Raw genomic sequence first — 19,057 nt, 5'->3', positions numbered from 1 at the left:
ATACGCACTCTTATCTTGTTTTATTATTTAGTGGATCTGAAGTTGGTCACGTCCTTGTCCTCGCAAAAAGAATTTATTTGTTTGGGACACGAGTAATTTGGGTGTATAGAATGCTGTACACTTTCCGGAATACATGTTTGTGGTATGCAAGCTCAGGCGGTTTGTGAGGAGTAGTAATGCCACAAGTGTCTTTATTACTAGGGAAAGGAATGTTATCGACCGATCTGACCCGTCAGTTGGTCGGTTTCCCAGGTTTCGTTAGTGGTATCACCATTTACCGCAAATTTGCTAAGGATTTCCGTTAATTCTATCAGCCGTAATGAAAAGACCAGTAGCAGTAGCAATCACCTTAATGAATTGACAATTGTCATCCGGTGGAAAAAAACTGGGAACACGAAGAGGGACATTCCAAGTTCTTCCAAAAGTTCGACTGCGTCCTTGTGTCCACATAACAGTGGACGGGGCGAAGTAGTTGAAGAAGATATGCAGTAAATGTCTTCATTGAAGGATCAAAGCTCAGGGGATAGTTGGAACGAGAGTATTATGTCTGTCTGAGTGCATTATCCTCATTAATTCTAATTTCATGCTACCAAAGCACTGTAATGTCAGAATTTATTAAGAGGAATTATTTTTGAATTAATGTGGCATATATCAAGAGCATATTTACATTTTTCCGCACACTCAAATGAAATTCGACCGCTTAACTTCATAACATCTCTATTAAAGAGTCTATTAGTTGTTCGTTATTATTATGAGAGAAGTAGTTAATAGTTAATAATAAAGAAGTAGTAAGTACTTTCTCTACTCGACTTGCATTCCTGCTCTCTGAGAGTACTCATCAGGAACTCGGTGGGACGGCAATTCAATTTCCTTACGTACAGCTGCAACCGAAACTATTGGTTCGGAACAGCTGGTACGACAGCTGGTCGTGTCGCAGTAGAGAGAAAACAGACTGCCTAACGAAAAACTGATGAACTGATAAGGTGCATGCATCAGCTTCCTTATAGAATATGGTCGGACGAAAGCATGTCCCATGATTGAAACCTACGTGTACTTTGCCCAACCTACAAAAAGCAAGACCCTACAATCTGCGCCTCTATGCCGCTATGTCTGAATTTGGAATCCCCTCAAAACTAATACAGCTGTGAAAACTGACATTGACCAATACCGAAAGCTCCGTCAGGATCGGGTAGGAGCTCTTCGAGCCGTTCGATACCAAACGAGGTCTCACTATCGTACGACTTTTTCAATCTGTTGCTGAAGAAAATATTACGAGCCGCAGAACTTAATAGAGAAGGCATAATCTTCGGCGTACGCCGATAATATTGATAACATTGGCAGTAACAACCAACAGGTGATATTTTGGACTGAGTAGGAAATTTAAAAGTAAAATCTGTCGACGAACAAAAGCCAAACACTACAAGTCCCTCATCATTCTCGTTCTGCTGTATGGTGCAACATCCGATGAAATGGCAATAGGAGTTTTCGAGAGAAAGGTTTTGCGGAAGATTAATGATCCTTTAAACATTGTTGCCCGAATGAACGAAAGCGCTGTTGTAAACTCGGATATAATCGCGTAAGCGGTGTCTACGCCAGTTAAAAAGAAGAAGTTGCAAGTACTTTCATATAATTGGAAGATTATCATTACTTACTTATTAATGAATCATTAGCCTTTTTTATGGTTATAAAATAACTCAAATTTACACGAATTACATTTTCGCCCCAGTACCTCGACCTAAAAAGATATGTTTACCAAATTAAAAGTCACATTAATTCAGCGTAATCCTATTGTCATATACTATTAACGCAGATCATTAAAATTTAATCTAAATATTACAAATAGGAAAATTGCGTGTTATTACCAACCTTGCAGTACGCTTGATACTTATTTGTACTACCTTTCCCATAAACGTTAAGCTAATTGAATGTGCCGACACACAACTAACTTTAATATATGTATGTACATATGTATGTATTAAGCGATGCTTCAATCCAAAGATTTTAATCTTTTGAAGATAAAGATTTGATTTTTTCTTTGTAAAAGAATGGAAATTATTGTCCATATTGATCCATCTAAAGGTCTAAGCTCTTTTGACTAAGCAAATGAGTCTCCAAATACACATCTGGACAAAATCTCTGACGATAAAATTACCCATATCAAACAGAATTTTATAAAATAAACATATAAATTTTAAATTTTTAACATTAAACAGCATTGTAGTTAATAAAAAATATTCACACAACGTCGCATGAAGGTATTAGCTTCGTGCTAGCCAAAAATGTTTAAGGTGCACTTTTTTGACATTTGAAGGTCGACACTATCAATTTAGTATATTTGTTGGGAAACATTCATACATATATTATAAGAGTGTTGATAGTTTAGCTTATGCACGTCATTTACATTGACTACTGTTTCGTTTACAACCCCAACACTTATTTTAACACGATATTTATACATAAATGAAAACCAAAAACTTTGATTGTCTTGAAAATATAAGTTACACACCTATATATATATATACATATATATATAAACATATATAACATTTATTCACACAGTTTTAACTTGATAATTCGATCATATGTATATTCTACTAAATATTTGATATATGCGTCATGATTAAGAGTCGACTTAATATATATATATAACTCATGTATATGTATATAATTTCGACGATTCGAAATGGCAACTGTTCACTATATCGAGATGGAAATGTATATGAACACAGAGGAGTAGCCCAACAAAAGTTTAAATAATGCTTAACTATAAAATTGGCATATGCTCTCATATTTTTCTATAATCATTGGTTAGAACTAATTAGAGTAAGTAGAATTCTATGATTTTAATCGATTGATTATATTTACACTACCAAGTATATATCTAAATAAACTATTTTTACGGTAAATAATAGGTTTAGAAAATTGTATAGTGATGTTAATTTACTCAAAACAACACTTAACACTTTTCCATTCTCCACATTTGATGACCTCTTTGAAGTTATCTTTTTGGGATCTAAACGCTGTAAATATCAGCTAACACGAATATTAGTGAAAACATAATGAACACCTTGAATTTCAACAAATAATTTCGTTTAATATAAATAGTATACCCTTTTCACTAAGCTCCTGTATTGATTGTACATATGTATATATGTACCTATCAGGGTGGTATTTATACAATACTATGTAAGCTTTAAGTATTATGATATTTCATTCGTTTCTACACCCGGCTGTAAAAAATGTGAATACCATACAGATGCTAGTATCGACTTGGGTGCCGAATTAGGTGGTAGTTGAAGTTGAAGCTCAGAGCAAACTTTTTTTTAAATATATTTTTGTAGAAATATACTTACTTTTACGCAATTTAAAATGGTTCATACAAATGTTTACATATACGCAACAAAACCTAGTATACATATATAGTGAATGTTAATGAGTTATTTAATGAGTTTTTCATTAATATTTTTAAGTATAAGTCGATTATTGGTATAATGTTATCTAAAGACACTATATGTGCATAAGAAGTGCAAACATCTGAAAATCCACCGGTATACAAGTAAACCACCGTTGTTATTTACCCGCGTTGTGTAAATTTGCAAACCACTGCTTTACTTTGTGAAATATATATGCGCATACTTGAAAACAAAGCATAATATCCACATAATACAATTAATACAACAGGAGTATCCGAAAATAATAGCTCCAATGACCATGTGGAATAAGAAGAGGTATGTAAACATAGGCTTATGTACTTTGGGTCTAATGGAAAGTAGTGGCGAAAGTTGCAACTTACATACTAATGTACTCGTATATAACTTATTAACTCTCTCCTAGCAATACATTTGACTACAATTAAGTGGTTGGTACTATAAAGTAAATGGGACAACTTAGAAGTTTGTAGAAAGTGCATGGCATATTTACTAAACCTCTTAATTAACATGAATAAAACATTGTAAGTGCATTGGACATAACTAAATTTAGTTTAAAAGATAAACATTTTTGTTACATTGTTTATACAAAAGTATTTGTGTTAAGGACTCAAAATTTTTGAACAATATTATTGGTACTATTATTGATTTGACCTACGTACTTATGAAGTTAAAGTTGCGTATATAAGAGTAAAAAAACAAAAACCAAGATCATATGTATAGATTAAGACTTATATAAAATAAATCATCAGTAAATTTCTACAAATCATTTAGCATTTTGTACTGCATAGCTACGTGTCAAACATACCTTCTTTTCAAATAATATAATTTTTACTTTTACAAACAATCGTTTTGATGAACTAAATCCGTTTAGTCTGAGTCTACAAAATTCATAAATTGTAATTATTTGCATTTAAACATACAAATTCCAACAAAGCTATTATACATATTTTGCTATATTTAACTAACGAAAACAGTTGTACTTCTCCTTATTAATTTAGAACCGCATTGACTATGACGAAATCCTTGACATAAGTTAGACCCAAGTTTAGTAGTGTTAGAAAACTTGGTCCATAATGTTCGTTGCACCCGACTGTATTTTTTAAATTTATTCCTTTAAACTAAACGATGATGATGGTCTATCAATAATTATAATCAAAATGTATTTTATCTCAGTTTATTTATTAAAATTTACAAGTAACTATAATAACAATTAACGTCTTTGAAGACGATGAAATTTCTATTTGAAATTATAGAACTATTTGCCTGCATTAAAATAAAATTTAAAGTGGGGTTTCGTCAGGTTTTGTCTATATCGATATTTTTTTGAACGTCGTTAGACACTGCGTTCACAAATTGTGTGGCTGGCGATTTGATCCACAGCACATCGATGTTTCAGATTTTTTTTTAAATTCATGTAGAAGGTTTCGGTCTTCAGTGGTCGTAGTTTTGAGATCTCGTTATGCTTCTTATTAATTTTATAATTTATAGTTTGACTACTAGTGGATGTGCCTTTAGAAATCTTTACATAAATTGTAAGTTGAACTATTCAAAATTTATTCAAAATGTTTTCTCCACAACTTCTTCATTTTCAACCCAGTAATCACTTCCCTTAAGTTCATTTTAGATTTTTTCGATATCATTATATTTTATTGTAATCATTTCAATTCAGTTCAGTTTCAATTTATTTTATTATATAAATATATACTTACCTCCATATGTTTGTATAAACACGATGTCTGATGAAGGACTTCTCACCTCATTCTCGGCTGATGTAAGTAAAAAGCTGTGCAGTATATGGTATATGTATTAAAAACAATATGCAGATACTTATGTGTGTATGTATGTACGTATGCCCGAGATTGATAATTGACTTAATTATAAAATATTGCAGCCAGGTTGCAGTGTGGTTATATTGTTGGAGTATGATCAACGTTGCGATTATGTACGTGGAACAGCGGCTTGCACTCGTATGGGTAGATTAGGAAATTATATAGAAATTCTCTACTGCGATTTGAAACCACACAATGATACCCAACAAATTTTATGCTCTTGCTTTCTAATGACTATTTGCGTCCTAATCTATATTGTGTTGGGATGTACCGTTGAAAATTGGTACGTTATCCTGTATCCGTTACTTTAATCCATATATCCAATCCAAGTGAAACTTCTATAGCAAAAGGAATGACTAATATATTAACAATATTATTTGTATACTCTCGCTATATGTTTGCATGTTGGTAACATAAGTGTACCATATACCTAATGTAAGGTGATTACCACTGAAACTTATTACTCTTAAGCCGAAACGGTTTTATTCGATAGCAGTTCCAAAAAGAGTAAAACAAATATGTAAGGAAGGGCTAAGTAATGTACATGGATTTAATATTAGTAAATCGACGAACAGTGAATTGATAACGATCATAAATTGTAACTTAATTTTATGACCGAGATGTGTACAACAAAATAATGCAGTGGGAGGGTACATTCCAAAAACCATAATTTTCAACACGGAATCACATAAAGGTAATCGAAAAATGGAGATACATCTTCTGTTGAGATTATGTGATATAAACAGATATAAACATAACCAATGGTACATATTGTTTATATGAGGAAAAAGTTTACCAGATGGGGGAAAATAATCATATTAGGAATATATGGGCTAGGCCAAAGTGCCAAAGGGTCTAACTTAAAAACATGTTTCCACGAAATTTTATTAGGATAACTCACTATTTTACCAATATGTATTTCGAATATTCGAAATTTAAAATTGTGTTTTATTCGAATTAGACGTATTTGTAAACTGATTTCGCCCATTTTCTTAACTGTGATATAGAGATATCACAAAAACGCATGGTTGCCAAATTTGGTTGAAATTGGCCGAGTGTTCAGAAGATATGGTTTTTTACTAAGTGATACGCCTGCTGTCAAATTTTATACCAATTTGAAAATTTTAAAAATAAAATTTAGTATTTCTGACATTTTTTGATGAAGAGGAGTCGTGGCCACCTTTCAAGAAAAAATTCATCTTTAGATGCCTCAATGATCCTCTGTAGCAAACTTTTATAGCATTTTATAGCGTTTTAGTTAGGAATTCTGGATTTTGTGGACGTTTTGCAAACCTCCTCAGATTGTCAGGAAAATGTGAACCAAGTTTCATTAAGATATCTAAATTTTTACTCAAGCTATCTATATTTGCAAACTTTTTTTGCGAAAATTAAAAAAAAATATATATATATATTTGTTTTGATATATTATTCATTTTGTTAATACCTACTACATTAGAAATAATGTCAATAATTTTTTTAGAAGTTTCACTTTGATCGAAGTATAATGGAATAATACAAATTACGTGAAATTTTTTAGACAATAATCTTAATATATATAATGATTTTCTTAACATATACCATTCATAAGTATTATTAAGTAAACATTCTAGTATGTAATCTAAGTTCATTATACATGTAATCAACAAACATTATACATATATTTATTACAAACATACAATTTGTAGGAATTAAAGGTGTGTGAAATATTTCCGAGTGTGTATAAACTTACTTTTCAAATCAATATTCATTACTAGGAGAGCTTGTGAACCGATTTTTTTTTTAATTTTTATGTATTCTTATGTGTTATAGACAAGAAATTTAGTGCCATTAGGGCTTCGTATCCGAAAATCTACTTTAAATTCATTGAATTAACAAAAATTACTACATATAAGTGTAATAAACTAATTTAATTTTTAGATATTAGATTTTTGGATATGATGTATACAGTTTTAAATCGAGTGAATGCAAGAAGTTCCGCACAGTTTCAATGTAGACTTATGCAATATCAGATTCCTCCAACTCTTTAGCAATAGCCACAGGGGATAACGACCCGAGGCATTCCGCTTTATTGTTTACGGAATGGATATTGTACAACATTAAAAAAGTGCTGTCACATCCTCCACAGAGTTTAGCCCTCAATCCAACAAAATATGGGCAAACATCTACCGTCCTATATGGAGATAAAGCTATCATAACCCAAAGTTAATAGTAACAAGTAAGGAAAGGCTAAGTTCGGGTGCAACCGAACATTTTATACTCTCGCAATTTATTTAGAGATTTACCTATATTTTCGGTGAAAAATTACCCTTAGGCACTGAGTTCTTCATGTTTGATATCAGGGGCCTTGAAAAGTCATGGTCTGATTTTGACAATTTTTCCTCAAGTGATGTCACAGCTCAAATACAGTATTTGTGTAAAGTTTTATTTCGCTATCTTTATCTGTTCCTTATGTATACATTATAAAGTGAAAGAATCAGAAGGATTCAAAATTGAGTTATATGGGAAGTAGGCGTAGTTGTGAACCGATTTCATCCACACGTGTCATCAGGGTGGCAAGAAAATATTATATACCGAATTTCATTCGAATCTGTCGAGTAGTTCCTGAGATATGGTTTTTGACCCATAAGTGGGCGACGCCACGCCCATTTTACATTTTGTAAAAAAATCTCAGTGCAGCTTCCTTCTGCTATTTCTTACGTAAAATTTGGTGACGTTTCTCGTTAGTGAGTTAACGCACTTTTAGTCATTTTCAACCCTTGTATGGGAGTTGGGCGTGGTTATTATCCGATTTCTTTCATTTTTGGACTGTATAAGGAAACGGCTAAAAGAAACGACTGCAGAAAGTTTGGTTTATATAGCTTTATTGGTTTGCAAGATATATACAAAAAACATATTTGGGGGCGGGGTCACGCCCACTTTTCCAAAAAAATTACATTCAAATGTGCCCCTCCCTAATGCGATCCTATGTTCCAAATTTTATTTTCATAACTTTATTTATGGCTTATTTATAGCCCTTTATGTGTTTATGGTTATCCATTTTGTGGGCGTGGCAGTGGTCCGATTCCGCCCATCGAACTTAACGTTCTTATGGTGCCAAGGAATACGTGTTCCAAGTTTCATTAAGATATCTCAATTTTTACTCAAGTTACAGCTTGCACGGACGGACAGACAGACATCCGGATTTGAACTTTACTCGTCACCCTGATCATTTTGGTATATATAACCCTATATCTAACTCGTTTAGTTTTAGGACTTACAAACAACCGTTATGTGGACAAAACTATAATACTCTCGTTAGCAACTTTTGTTGCGAGAGTATAAAAATGAGGTTAAGACTGCTAGACAAATATACCTCTCGAAATTACACAAAATGTATTGTATTCTATTGTTGGAAGACTGCAACCTTGAAAAATGCCAAGGTGCCCATACAAAGCCTTAATTGAAAACTGTCCAATTTTTTTGGCTTCCGAAATATGAGTTATTTCAAATTTTTCGGAGAAAACTTAAAAAAAAAACATTTGTTTAGATTCAAATAACTAATAAAACGCAATTTATCTCACTTTTGGAAGATTGCCAATATCTTAATTAGTTTAAGAGATAAGTAACTTCAAAGTCAAAACATTTACCTGTACAAGTTTTAATACAATGCATACAACTGTCTCCATGCATACATTTATATATTATACTTATATATGTATGTACATACATTGCGCACCACATGATTACAAATTCTGTACTTAAGCCAGTAGAATTTAAGGAACGCTTTCATACTAGCAATATCTCCGATTTTTTATTCCATCATGATATCAATAGAGAAATGTTTCATATATTAGTGAATATATCTGAATCTTTCATGTAAAAATATATTTTGTTTGTATAGTTTTTGTCCTGCTTTGAAAGTCGTGTCAAAAATGTTGGGCCTCAATGAGCATTTAGCCGGTGTTACATTACTAGCATTTGGCAATGGGGCACCTGATATGATTGGCTCGTTCTCAGATTTTGGGCGTGGACCTATGTTCCCAGATTTATTTGGAGCTGGTGTATATGTGGTACTTCTGGTGTCAGGGCTGATTTTCGTATTTTACCCTTTTGAACTACAATGGAATAATGTTTTAAGAGATGCTTGCTTTTTAAGTTTTGGAATCATTTACGTTGACTACTGTTGCGTAACGGATGGAGTGGTCACACGCACTGAGGCTGTATGTAAGTTGGAAACCAACAATTTTTGAGCTACAATTAGGATATAACCGAATTAACTCATATTAAAGTTATTCACTTTTATAAGTATACGTATACATATTTATGTATGTATGTATATGTGTAAATCGTATAAAAACAGCCCTCACTTACAAATTTTTCTATCAAAATTTCTTTAGCGATAATGTCGGTGTACATATTATATCTTATGGTAATATTTATCGAACAGTTCTTACTCAAACAAAGCGTTAAAAGTGAGTATATTTTAATAAATCTTCGTTTAAAATATTCATTAGATTTATCGTTTCATAGTGTTGCAATCAAAACTTAGGGACAAAAAGTATGCCACAGGTAATATTTCCTTAATACTGTTATATTGTAACCCTCGAATTTACATACATATGTACCTATTTTATACTCTGGAACATGTTGCACAGAGTATAATACTTAAATTAGTATAAAACTTTCGAATTCCAAGTAAACATGTAAGCTTATGTTTGTTAGCATAAAACGCAAATGTGGATTACGTTCAATACCATAATGAAAATATGTATACATTTGTAACATTAGATAACTAAAATAATAGTTGCTTACGAAACTAGAATAATATATAAAACTGTATATCTTCTATACATCTCAGTTCATTAACATCAACATCATCGTGTAACTGAGTTTTTCCCCTAAACAAGTTTTAATATGTAATTATATCTGGTAGCGGCAAACCTTGCTAAGTTGGAACAATTACGGGCAGAGGCAGGCATAGAAATTTTGGATCGTACCTCACGATTATCAGTAGATGTAAATAGAACACGAACAATGTCATTTGATGCAGCTTTAAATAAACCTAATAAGGATCTTTTTAAACAATTTTTTGAGTCTCTTAACCCCATACAAAGGGAAGAATGGCTAGAAAGTGGTATTGCAGAGAAGATTTATATTGTCATTACGGCCCCATTGCTCTTTCTTCTACAGTTATTTATACCAACAGTAGACTTTGAGAAGGAACGTCATGGTTGGTCAAAACTGTTGAACTCAATCCAAATTCCTTGGGTGCCAATGATTATAATATATATATTTTGTAAGTACTTAACTATACATTTAATATTCAATTAACTAACTTTTGTTTTTTGTGTTACTCACAGCAAAAAATGTGTACTTATTAGGGATACCATTATGTTGCTATACATTACTGATCACAATCCCCATTACTACCTACATGTTGTATACAACGCGAACAGACATTCCGCCTAATTATCACCACGTTAGTTTCACCAGATTTATGTAAAATTAATCTACGTACGTATGTGTATATATATCTTCTAAATTTTATTCACTATAGACAACAGCGTTATACGGGGTTGCTTGTTCAATTATCATAATTTACTTTTCCGCAACTGAATCAGTTGAAATATTGCGAGTCATTGGTATTGTGACTAATAGAAGTGACTCATTTCTTGGATGCACTTTACAAGCTTGGGGAAACAGTATCGGTGATTTGGTATCAACAATAGCTTTGTCACGTCACGGGTATCCGAGAATGGGTTATGCAGCATGCTTTGGTGGTCCATTTTTCAGTAATAATTAACATTATCGCAGTTTTTCGTTTATAACTAATTTAATTTTCCAGATTCAATTTCATCATTTGGTGGGGTTTTCATATATCAAACATTTCGCAAAGAAACCCCCCTTTTTGTAAGTATATAAATTATACACATACATAATCAAATTTCTTATTAAATAATTATTTAAGGTCCCTCAAGGTGCTTTGGGCGAAAATTGTGTGGTTTTTCTCTTTATAGCAACCATATCAGTTTTAATATGGTCAACGTTAACGAATTTCTCAGCTCGTCGCAGCATCGGTATTTTTAACTTCATTCTATATGCAATATTTTTAGTTTTCGTCTTTTTGGGTGAATTGGAAGTAATAGAAACTTTCGAGCCCGAAAATGAAGAAGAAATAATCGATGATTGAAATTATGTTGCTTTGAAAATATTTCGGATTAATACGAATAAAATTATATTTGTTATCTAAATTCACATACATACATTTTGAAATTAACACCATTAAATAAAGGTAAGTTTAAGAGGAACTAAAATCTAGTTGAATTCACAGTTTAAGATAGTATTAAAAGTTGAAAATTGCGAGAAGTCTGTACAAATACTTCTTACTTACTCATGTACATACATCATCATTTGTTTCAATATCTTTATTAATACGTAAATTGCATTCATCAAGTGATCCAGTGAAAAGTGTTACGAAAACAAACGCTTGTAAGTACATATACTGCAATAAAGCAATCTTTCTTGACAAATCGGACCATATCAAAAAATAAAATTTTTAATTGACTTCATTATTTAAATACCATGGTATACAGTTAAAGTGGAAAATATGTTTGCTGATATCCTTTTAATAGATATCGAAACGTTTTTAAAATGATTCAAACCATTTAATTCTCACGTAGGCCAAAACCAATGTAAGCAACTCAATTACAGCAATCTTATATAATATATTATACAAAATATATATTTTATTTCGATTTGAACTACATTATATGTTACCGCTGATATGAGGTAGCGATGGAATATATCCAAATAAGATATAGTATATCATAAATCAGGTAAAATTGAAGATTGCTCAATGTTTTCTGGATAGAAGAACAGTAGTAAACAAGTAAGGAAGGGCTAAGTTCGGGTGTAACCGAACATTTTATACTCTCGCAATTTATTTATTTAACTTTATTTATATTATATAATACACAATTTGACCCACATATTCGTCATATATATTGTATAAAGTCCATTGAAAGTTGGAAACGATAATATTAGGTTAGAAGCACCGAGGTCCTTGTGTTCGATATATGGGGCCTTAAAAACCTATGGTCCGATTTCGGCGATTTTTAGAATGGGGCTGACAAACTATAAACATAGTATTTGTGCAAATATCTGCACCGATATCTTCACTAGTGCACAGTGTACAGATCGTCTTCAAAGTTCTGGTATATAGGAAGTAGGCGTGGTTGTGAAGCGATTTGGCCTATTTTCACAACATATCATTGGGATGTAAGGAAACTATTAGAAACTAAGTTTCATTGAAATCGGTCGAGTAGTTCCTGAGGTATGGTTTTTGACCCAAAGGGGTATGGTTGGCGACGTCACGCCCATTTACCATTTTGTAAAAAAATCTGAGTGTACAAAAAACCTATTTGGGAGCTATTACATATAAATATGCCCCTTCACAGCGCGATCCTTCATACCAAATTTTATTTCCATAGTTTTATTTATGGCTTAGTTATGGCACTTTATGTGTTTTCGGTTTTCGCCATTTTGTGGGCGTGGCAGTAGTCCGATTTTGCTCATTTTCGAAAGCAACCTTCCTATGGTGCCAAGAAATAAGTGTGCCAAGTTTCATCAAGATATCTTAATTTTTACTCAAGTTACAGCTTGCACAGACGGACGGACGGACAGACAGACATTCGGATTTGAACTCCACTCTTCACCCTGATCACTTTGGTATATATAACCATATATCTAACTCGTTTAGTTTTGGGTGTTACAAACAATCGTTATGTGAACAAAACTATAATACTCTCTTTAGCAACTTTGTTGCGTGAGTATAAAAATGTCTTCGCCTAAGCTTGTATGTTGAATACACCGATGCGTGCGGTTAACTTGACAATGGATCTCACAGAACAGAAGCAAGCATCGAACGCTTTACTTCCAAATTATAAACACATTCATATGAGCACAATACTCCACATTTTAAATGACCACACACATTTTATAGATCGTTGTGCAAATCAATAGTAATTGTAATAAAGTTCTATTATTTATCCACTCACTTCGAGCTTAAATTGTATATTAATAATATATGATATGCCATCAGTACATTTGAAACCGTTACTAAACAACGAAACGTTATTTACTTGCAGTAATAACAACGATAAGAATCAATCATTTTCTGAATCTGATTTAACAGGTAATTAATTAAATACGTTATGTTTATTATTATAAATTAGACTAGATACTATACAATTACTTTATTTTTATTCATAGATCCATATAGGTTGTCCAGGTTTTGCATCACACATCCACATGAATATCTTTCCATAGATGACTTAAATCTTTTCAGAAGAAAGAAGTATCCATCGGGTAAATAAAACTTTATTGAATATGTATATATAAAAGAAGTGGTTTATATAGCAAGTATATGTAATTTTCATATTTCAAACCACTCGTATAGCTTCAGATATGTTTTTAATTCGATTCTATTATATTCTCTTCTAACAGGCTTCCACACTAAAATCACTGTATACCCACAGACAAATGATGGACCAGGGCTTCCATTTTACTCCCTTGAATCCGAATACAGTTGGCAATTCAAAAACCGATATTTCAGATTGAAGCCAAGTCTTTTAAGACGATCTACATCTTTACATTTAGATGGACTAATGCAAAACAAATCTGAACATCAAGAACAATTCCAAGTATATACACTTGCAGACTACAAACTGTGAGTAGGAATAAACAAATAGCCTTGAAAGAATTTTCCACATCAAATATATATTGATTACAATATTATACTCTCGCAACAAGTTGCTAAGATAGTATAATATTTCTGTTCACATAACGGTTGTTTGTAACACCTAAAACTAAAAGGGTTTGGATAAAAGGTTATATATATCGAAGTGATCTGTAGAGTTGAAATCCGGAATTCTGTCTGTCCGTCTGTGCAAGCTGTAACTTGAGTAAAAATTTAGATATCTTAATAAAATGGTCCACGCCCACAAAATGGCGAAAACTGAAAACATATAAAGTGCCATAACTAAGTCATATATAAAGATATGTAAGGAAAATTTGGTACAAAGGACATCACTAGGAAGGGACATATTCCGATTTTTGGGAAAATGGGCGTTGCCCCGCCTTTGTACATATCTCATCAACTACTAAAGCTATATGAACCAAATTGTCTAGAGTCGTTTCCTTTAGGAGCTTCCTTATACAGTTTAAAAATAGATCGGTTCATAACCACTCCTACCTCCTATACAATGGTTATGTTGACTACTAAAAACGCTTTAATTCAGTAAGGAAAAACATCAGAAACCTTAAATTTAATTGTAAAGATGATACGGAAGGGCTACACTCAAATTTCTATAAAAAAATCGATTCACACCACGCCTACTTCCCATATAGCACAATTTTGAAGCTCAACTGATTCGTTCACTTTACAATCTATAAGTTAAGCAGCAGTGCAGATATCGGAACAAAACTTTGCACAAGTACTTTGATTCTAGTGTGACTTAGCCCGTATAAAAATCATTGAAATCTACAACAAGGCCCTAGATATCGAACATGAGGGCCTCGAAGTTTTAAGTTAATTTCTTATTGAAAATATCGGTAAATTTCTCAGATATTCTAAGGTAATTTAAATCAGATGTGTTCCCTCTAACAGTGTACCTCTGTGAAAAAAATGGGCAAAATCACGCCAATATTAACTCTAGCCCCATATACCTCATATTCGGATTATCAAATTTCCAGTGGACTATATACTGTATATATCGGCTAGAATGTGAGATATCTTAGCAAAATTAAGTAATCATTAAATATTGGCAATAATTTAGCTTGGTGGCAAATATAGTTGAAATCGCTGACATCACCGCCATAGTATATATCTATATATACTATATAGCGAATATATGGGTCAAATTGTGTGTTCTATTAATAAAATTAAATAAATAAATTTAAGGATCACGATTTGCCCCTGGAATGTTCGCACCCTTAATTTGGGAAGGTGCCTCTGCCCAGCTCGTTGATGTCCTCATACAACTATAGGCTGACATCACCGCCATCCAAGAAGTACGATGGACGGTACAAGGACGAAAGAAGTTGGGTCCTTGTGACATCTATTACAGCATCCATATAAAGGAGCGCAAATTTGGTGTTGGATCTGTGGTGGGAGAGGCTCCGTCGCCGAGTTCTGGTATTAACCACGGTGGATGAACGTCGTGCTCGAAAATTTTATGAAAAGATTAGGCGATTTACAAAAGATTTCAGGACCGGAGCATTGTTACGTAGGGACCGAGGAGGTAATCTGGTAACGGATGTCCAAAGCATACTGGGGTTATGGAGGGAACACTTCTCCGACCTGCTGAATGGCAGTGAAAGTACAACACCAGGAGATGGCGAACCCGATTCCCCAATCGATGACGATGGAATAGATGTTCCATTACCCGACCATGAACAAATTCGAATTCGGCTATGTAAACTGACGTTGAGCAACACCAAATGCTCCGTCTGGATGAAAACACTCCAGTTCTGAAAGTGTTCGATGCAGTACCCGCTGGAAGAAGCCGCGGAAGAGGACGACCTCCACTCCGATGGAGAGACCAAGTGGAAAATGACCTGGCGTCCCTTGGTGTTTCCAGATGGCTCCAAAAAGCAAAAAGGAGGAATGAGTGGCGCGCTCTGGTGGATTCGGGTATAATCGCTTAAAGCGCTTCCTACGCCAAATATATATATAAGTATATATACATACAAATACAAAACATCATGATTATTGCTGACAAATTTAAACCACGCATGCAATAAAAAAACAGAGTAAAATTTGAAAATCATTTCAAAACATAATCGACCAGTATATCGACCATTTTTGTCAAAATAATTATATTATAATGTTTGTCTTAAATAAGACAAGTACAATTATGTAGCATGTGTTTGACCTTGCAGATAAAAGTATAAACTAAATTAATTTAAAAATTTAATTTGTCTCCCAATCGTACCCATGAGGAATGACTGGGTTAGAGGCATTGCTTGTTCAATGTATATTGGTGTTGTTAAAATTTGTTCGGGGGTTTCACTGGGAAGGGCATTATAGTTTTACATAGTTACAACATACAGACACTCCGAGATTCTACATGCACTTACTTCTTAATGAACCCTATGTTTAAAAGATTATCTCTTCATATATTTTATAATTTCTTTTTTTAAAGGTCCCACGGTAGTCTTATTAAAAAGGCAGAAAATTTGTTTTTGAGCGGTATTATTAATATGGAACCAGAATATCGTTCATCTTATATTTCCTATCCAATGGTTAACCGCACCTCAAAAATATTGCCACGAGAAGCTTTTCATCTGTTTTCCGAAGCTACTGATAAAAACCCAAAACATGAAGAGGGGAAGGATACTATCGGTAAGAACCTTGGAATAACTAACAATACTCGCGAATACTACTTACAGCAAATTTGTGTTGATATATAATACAGCCCCATCTGAATATAAGGAACAGTTCGTGCGATTCCCTATTGAAAGAGCACGCTCTATACCTCAAATAAGTCATCTCAAAATACAAGGTGAATTCGGTGGTGTGCCAGAATATAAAGATAGTTTTAAAACCTACGAAACCTACTCAAAGAGCGCACCCATTAAAAAAGGCGATACTTTACGAATGTCTAGTGCTCAAGAAGTTGATGCAATGCCAGAGTATCGCACGAAATTTAGAAATCCAACAGAAGTTGTATCAAAGGGAAAATTACTCAAAATCGACAGTCATATACATGCATGTGGTCAAATCTCAAAAGACCTACCGGAATATGATGAAAGCTTCCGAGATTCACAGATTAAACAGATGCCCGAACGTGGAAAATGTCGTGAACCATATTTGCGACTTAAAGGTAAAATTGAATTTAATCCTGAATATAAAAACACTTTTTTGGATTTTCCACGTTCACGCCCAGTCACACGAAAACCAGCTTCCACATTACTATTATCAAACCCATTAAGTACATCAAAGACGACGTCTATAAAAAATCTAAAACACGCACAACATTCAAATTTGAAGACATGTTCAACAAGTGTATGCACAAACAACGAAGCCTCGTCCTCAGATATTATCGTAACGCCAGAATATCGTCGTGCCAACTATCAATATCAGATGCGTGAACGGACGCCCGTAAGGAATGCAAGCCATAGCAAAGGTGGTGATTTTGAAGTGGGTCTGGAAACTAAAACCAAATTTTTATCTAGTTTGACAGAACGAAAAAGTTCTCATGTTTCGACGGATATGGCTGGTAAGCAGAAGCGACGTATTTTGTGTAATCGACACAAATCTAATGAGCATCAACAAGGAGCAACTTCGGTAAGGGTGATACCTTGTGCAACGAAAAATGTCCCAAAGTTTGGTAGACGTGCTTCTGTACTCCCTAATTCATCGAATTTCGGAGCTTCTATTTCAGATCGGGCAACTAGCGATAACACTTTTGTAGTGTTAAATGAACCCTATAAGCAATCTCACTGGACAAAAAAGTCATGGTATGAATCATAAACTTTGTTCAATTTCAAGGTTTTTAGCAATCACGTTTCCGTAATGCATTTAAATTTCACACAAACTAATTATAATTTGTTAATTACTAACTAATTTCAGAATTTCCGGTTAATTATTTAACGGAATGTATGTATAAGTATAATAAAGATGCTAATGTAATTATGTTCAATAAAAATATTTAATAATAAGTTTAGTAATAATTAATTGCAACCCAACAACATCCATCTTTATAATCAAATTGTTCTACTACCTACGGCCAATTATATTATATTAATAAAAATACATAACTCATATTCAATTAAATACCAATGCAACAATTTATTAATATAGATTTTTCTCTATCTGCATTTTTATCGATAAACATACATATGAACAATATAATTGATTTTTCTGGAGAGCATTTTAAAGTTTTCAGTTGTTTCTAATTTAGCAAATATAGAAAAACGCCATAGGTTTATTGATTAAACTAGTGGCCTGTAATATATTAAATAGAATGCTGAGCATAAGTGGACTAAATAGAGTGTACTAAAGCTTTTTCTTAGGCATAAACGTGGCACTTTGAATTGTGTCCTTATTTGTGAAAAAATATAAATAAATTTCGTTGTCATAAGTTAAATGTTAAGTTAAATTTAATTACCTTTTCACAAATATCGTTCTAATACAAAAAATGAAAAGAAAAGCTACTTTACCCTATGACAATATGTGTTGTAACACAAAATAGGTCTCCCGAGAACATGGCTACGGATATACAGTGTGTCAGCCTAACCATTCACGAATTATAAATATTTGTATATTATCATCAAGTTATGTTATTATCGGAGTTATTGCTTGCAAAACACAAAAAAATAAAGACGGATGTAGATATAAGTGAATTCATATACTAAATATTGGAATATAAAAATAAAGAAAATTTAAAAATAAAGTAAATAATAAAGAATTCCTTAAATAACATGGTATTTCAATACACAAATTAATAACGAAAAGTAAGAAATGTTATTGTTCCAATTAGTTAAAAAGTATCGACTGTTGCGCAAATAAAGAACGTGTAAGACGCAAAATGTAACAAAATTATGTAAGGGTTATTCGGGATCTTTTGTATTTGCCATTGTATTTTGTATTCGTGGTTTCTGTGGTTTTTATAATAAATTTAGTAAAAATCCAACAGCAAAATATACGTAAATTTCAAATACAACAGTGTAAGGGCGACCCTATTGTAATTGTGGTTTTGTTTTGTACATTTATTATCACAATTAAAAAAATACTAAAAAAGCTTGTGGCACAAG

General features: G+C 32.9%; 2 protein-coding genes across 9 annotated transcripts; both read left to right on the top strand.

The window, feature by feature from the left end:
- The first annotated feature begins 24 nt into the window (after positions 1-24).
- Positions 25-17,781, top strand: LOC105221461 (uncharacterized). 4 transcript variants are annotated; one of them, XM_054234212.1, is made up of 7 exons: positions 25-3,728; positions 13,387-13,433; positions 13,511-13,606; positions 13,745-13,967; positions 16,444-16,643; positions 16,717-17,124; positions 17,188-17,781. In XM_054234212.1, exons 1-7 carry the CDS (start codon positions 3,706-3,708, stop codon positions 17,772-17,774), a joined length of 1,584 nt encoding a protein of 527 aa, XP_054090187.1. In that variant the 5' UTR covers positions 25-3,705; the 3' UTR covers positions 17,775-17,781. The 4 variants fall into 4 exon arrangements, with proteins under 4 accessions (XP_054090187.1, XP_054090188.1, XP_011196785.1 ...); XM_054234213.1 differs by having other exon boundaries at positions 16,717-17,402; positions 17,477-17,781; XM_011198483.3 differs by having other exon boundaries at positions 16,717-17,781.
- Positions 5,012-11,494, top strand: Slc24a6_1 (putative sodium/calcium exchanger 7). Of its 5 annotated transcripts, none has more exons than XM_011198479.3 (10): positions 5,014-5,202; positions 5,323-5,543; positions 9,141-9,463; positions 9,637-9,711; positions 9,770-9,808; positions 10,173-10,535; positions 10,600-10,718; positions 10,797-11,031; positions 11,085-11,149; positions 11,208-11,494. In XM_011198479.3, the coding sequence occupies exons 1-10, from the start codon at positions 5,164-5,166 to the stop codon at positions 11,427-11,429; spliced, it is 1,701 nt and encodes a 566-aa protein (XP_011196781.1). In that variant the 5' UTR covers positions 5,014-5,163; the 3' UTR covers positions 11,430-11,494. The 5 variants fall into 5 exon arrangements, with proteins under 5 accessions (XP_054090186.1, XP_011196781.1, XP_011196783.1 ...); XM_011198480.3 differs by having other exon boundaries at positions 5,052-5,202; positions 5,327-5,543; XM_029046330.2 differs by having other exon boundaries at positions 5,140-5,266.
- Positions 17,782-19,057: the final 1,276 nt, after the last annotated feature.

This window comes from Zeugodacus cucurbitae, chromosome 6 (assembly GCF_028554725.1).
Source record: "Zeugodacus cucurbitae isolate PBARC_wt_2022May chromosome 6, idZeuCucr1.2, whole genome shotgun sequence".
Taxonomy (NCBI): Eukaryota; Metazoa; Arthropoda; class Insecta; order Diptera; family Tephritidae; genus Zeugodacus; species Zeugodacus cucurbitae.
This window is presented reverse-complemented; position numbering and strand designations above follow the sequence as displayed.